At 29.7% G+C, this 3,520-nt stretch overlaps 1 protein-coding gene across 1 annotated transcript in view; it reads left to right on the top strand.

The window, feature by feature from the left end:
- Positions 1 to 1,506, top strand: part of LOC107548895 (putative ferric-chelate reductase 1) — a 10,480-nt gene extending 8,974 nt beyond the window's left edge. Inside the window, exons 15-16 of the mRNA XM_016229750.1 lie at positions 622 to 647; positions 777 to 1,506. Of these exons, the coding sequence (XP_016085236.1) occupies positions 622 to 647; positions 777 to 866 (116 nt within the window). The 3' untranslated portion in view covers positions 867 to 1,506. The remainder of the gene's footprint in view (positions 1 to 621; positions 648 to 776) is intronic.
- The last annotated feature ends 2,014 nt before the right edge of the window (positions 1,507 to 3,520 follow it).

The raw sequence follows: 3,520 nt of genomic DNA on the forward strand, positions 1-3,520 counted from the left end.
TTATTATATATATATATATATATATATATATATATATATATATATATATATATATATATATATATATATAATACTTATTATATAATAATTTTTTTAAAGAAGTGTCTAGTTCTCACAAAAGCTTCATTTAGTTGATAAAAATATAGAAAAAAGACAGTAATATTGTGAAATATTATTACAATTGGAAATAATTTCTTACTATTTTTATATATTTCAAAATTTGCAACTACTTTTGTTTTCAGCATGTTAGTATGCTGATTTACTGCTCAAGAAACATTTCTCATCATCAGTGTTGAAACTTGTGTCAATAATTTTGTGGAATTTTTTGGATTCTTTGATGAATAGAAAGTTCAAAAGAACAGCATTGATTTAAAAAAATATAACTCTTTTGTAACATTATAAATGTGTCACTTTTAATTAATTTAATGCACACTTGCTAAATAAAAGTATTATATATAACAACTCAAATAGAAAACTTGAACAGTAGTGTTTATAATGTTATTTGTATCATATATTGTATTATTTTATTTATTAGTTTTTTCTAGGAAGTAAGATTTTGGAAATGTATTATTTCAATAATAGAATGCATAAACGTAATTTACTTTTGCCATTTTATTTTAGATTCTGCGATTTGCAGTTTTGGATCGGTAAGTCTGACATGAAGACATATGAGTTTACATCTCATTATTTAGATAATTTAGCAAACTACATATATGCAATGTGATCATGTAATTTTCATGTTTTAAAATGATATTCTGTTTGTTTGTTTTTGTTAGATGAGACCCGAAACAGTCCTGCTTGTCCTGTTTTTATTGGGAAACCTGGCCTTCTTAATAGCACTTCTTGTTGGAATAGGCAGGTCTTAAATAACCCCAACATTCTATGGCCTTCCTCACTGGTTTTAAGGCCAATTTTTGGCTCTTTTGTTGTATATGTGTATAGGTATTTGTTATATTTTTCTTATTAAATCAGTGTTCAGCCCAGTAGAATCTCTACATGATTGTTTTGTTTGTTATTTTTAATTAATATGGCATTCTTTCCAATTAGAGATTCACCACTGTGCCTTTGAGTAAGGAACATAACTGCATTATGCTATTATTAGGGGACTGTTCTTGCAATTTCTGTTGCTCATTATGATGGAAAAACAATAGTGCAATTATCTCAGGATTTAATCGAAGAAGCCAGAAAATAAATTATCCATATTTTATTTTATTTTTAATATTTTATTTTATTTTATAACATAACAAATGTTGATTAAAACATGTATGGAAAATATGTTACAGTGTTTAAATATATTTATATAATGTGTATGTGTATATATAGACATTATATTGTGATTGTAACTTAAAGTGTACAAGTCAACAGCACTCAACCACTAGATGGCAGAGTCATAAAAGGTATTTTTATGCAACTATGTAATATTTTTATTGTAGATGTTCAGACTATTCAAGGGATGAGATCAATTCTTCAACTGAAATTTATTCAAACATTTTATTGATTAATAAATAGACCATTTTGTTTACCTTTTGGATTATTAATTGCTGAATTGTATGCCCTAAGATGTAGCCTACAGATGAATGGTATTAAACGGAATGGCTAAACTAGTTAAATATGGACTAAGAAAGTAATAAAAAAAGTTTTACAAGCTATGATTAAATATTACCAAAACATTCATTTATTTTACTAAAACATGCACAGATGAATTGTTTGCGTTAAGACCAGGAATGTGTTGTAACCAGTAAACCCATTCAATTTTCTACAGTATTTCCAATGTATGCCTTCACATTAGACAAAGAAGGTAAAGCAAACTCCTAGCTACAGTATATGGGTTAATGTCCACAATGCAGCCTTGAACTCTCCTCGTTCAGGACCTCACTGAAACGCTCTGGTGTTGATTTAGCAGCTTGTGTGAAGTCAGTTGGTTGGCTTTCATCTTTTACAGTGTTGTGGCTCGTGGTTCTTGCTGTTTCAGCACAGGCCTCCTGGTGTTCGGCTGGTAAACGTGGAGGGCAGTCGTGGCAGAACAGAGGAAACAGACAGGAAAAAAGCACAATACTAGGACTCTGCTGTGTGCCCCAATTCACAGGCCGACTGTGTCGGGGTCAGGGGCCGTCCTTTCAACTTGCTTTGAATCAGGAATCACAACCATAATATATCAGACTGTTCACCTTCTCTCTGTTTCAAAATGGCCATTTTATGTCAGTTTCGTCTAAAAATCAAGAAGTTTTTGGCTCTATTATTTTAATACAATAATATTAATATATAATATAATATAATTTTGGCTCTAATACAATAATATTAGTTTAATATATTAACTAATATTATTGTATTAGTTTAAGGTTGGAATGGATACAGTCATTCACTCCAGTGTTATTTTAGTAATGTTAATATACTATTATAGTTTATATATTATTAGTTTTTTTGCATTTTCGCTTTTCATTTTAATTGTACATTTTTTATATTACTATTTAGGTTTAATTTATTTTTATTCAGTTTTAGTTCAGTTCTAGTTTTATTTATTTCCAGTTAGTCTTGCTTAAACTTGATTTAATTTCAGCTTTTATTTTCTACTTTGTACGATAATAACACTGATTCACAATTTAAAATATACATTTAAAATAGGCTACTTCACCAAAACCTGAGAACGATGTAAGTAGTGTCTAGTTTCTTTGACCTCTACTTAGTGATATTTTCAATTTCAATAAAATTACTGACAAAAGGAATGTTCATTAACGAAGCGTTAATTAATGAACTGCTTTTAATTCAAATCTGCTGTTGATTTTTCCAGAAAGAACAATCGTAACAATATAATTGTTTTAATCAATCAAATTAGTTCAAAAATCCTCTCTGTGAAATCCAGGCTAAGGTCTCAAAATCTAATTATGATATAACAAGCATCAAAGTTTGATTTCAACCATTAATTTCACTATGATTTCAATTTTTGACATGGTCTTACTCCGTACTAAAGATATCAATGTTACATCTTCACAGAATTTTCTGTATGATTTTATATAGAAAACAGTAAATCGCTAAAAAAAATGACTTTAGCTGGGTTTTCACAGACAGGGTCACTATGTTACATTGTAAATAGCTTATGTTCTCTCTGTAACAATGCACAAAAATCACAGACATTGAACAAAAAAAAATTCACAACTTTTTATTACAGTAGTGTAGGCCTAGAATTAATAGCCTAAATTGTGCGCATGATTTACTTTGTTCTCTTCATGTCATGTGCGGGGCTCCGTAGATTTGATGTTTTATACTGTTTAATAAAAAAAAGAAATCAGAAAAAAAATTGCGTTACGCACTCCAAAGGCCCTATCTGAATCAAAAGATTCACAAACATGCTCCGCAGTTCCGATCTAAATCAAACGATTCACAAACCCGCTACGAAGTCCCAATCTGAATCAAATAATTTGTGAACACACTCTGAAGTTTCGATCTTAATCAAAAGATTCACGAACCCGCTCCAAACTCCCGATCTAAATCGAAAGATTCACGAACCTGCTCCGAAGTTCCG

Source organism: Sinocyclocheilus grahami, unplaced genomic scaffold, assembly GCF_001515645.1.
Source record: "Sinocyclocheilus grahami isolate Dianchi unplaced genomic scaffold, SAMN03320097.WGS_v1.1 scaffold357.1, whole genome shotgun sequence".
Classification (NCBI taxonomy): Eukaryota; Metazoa; Chordata; class Actinopteri; order Cypriniformes; family Cyprinidae; genus Sinocyclocheilus; species Sinocyclocheilus grahami.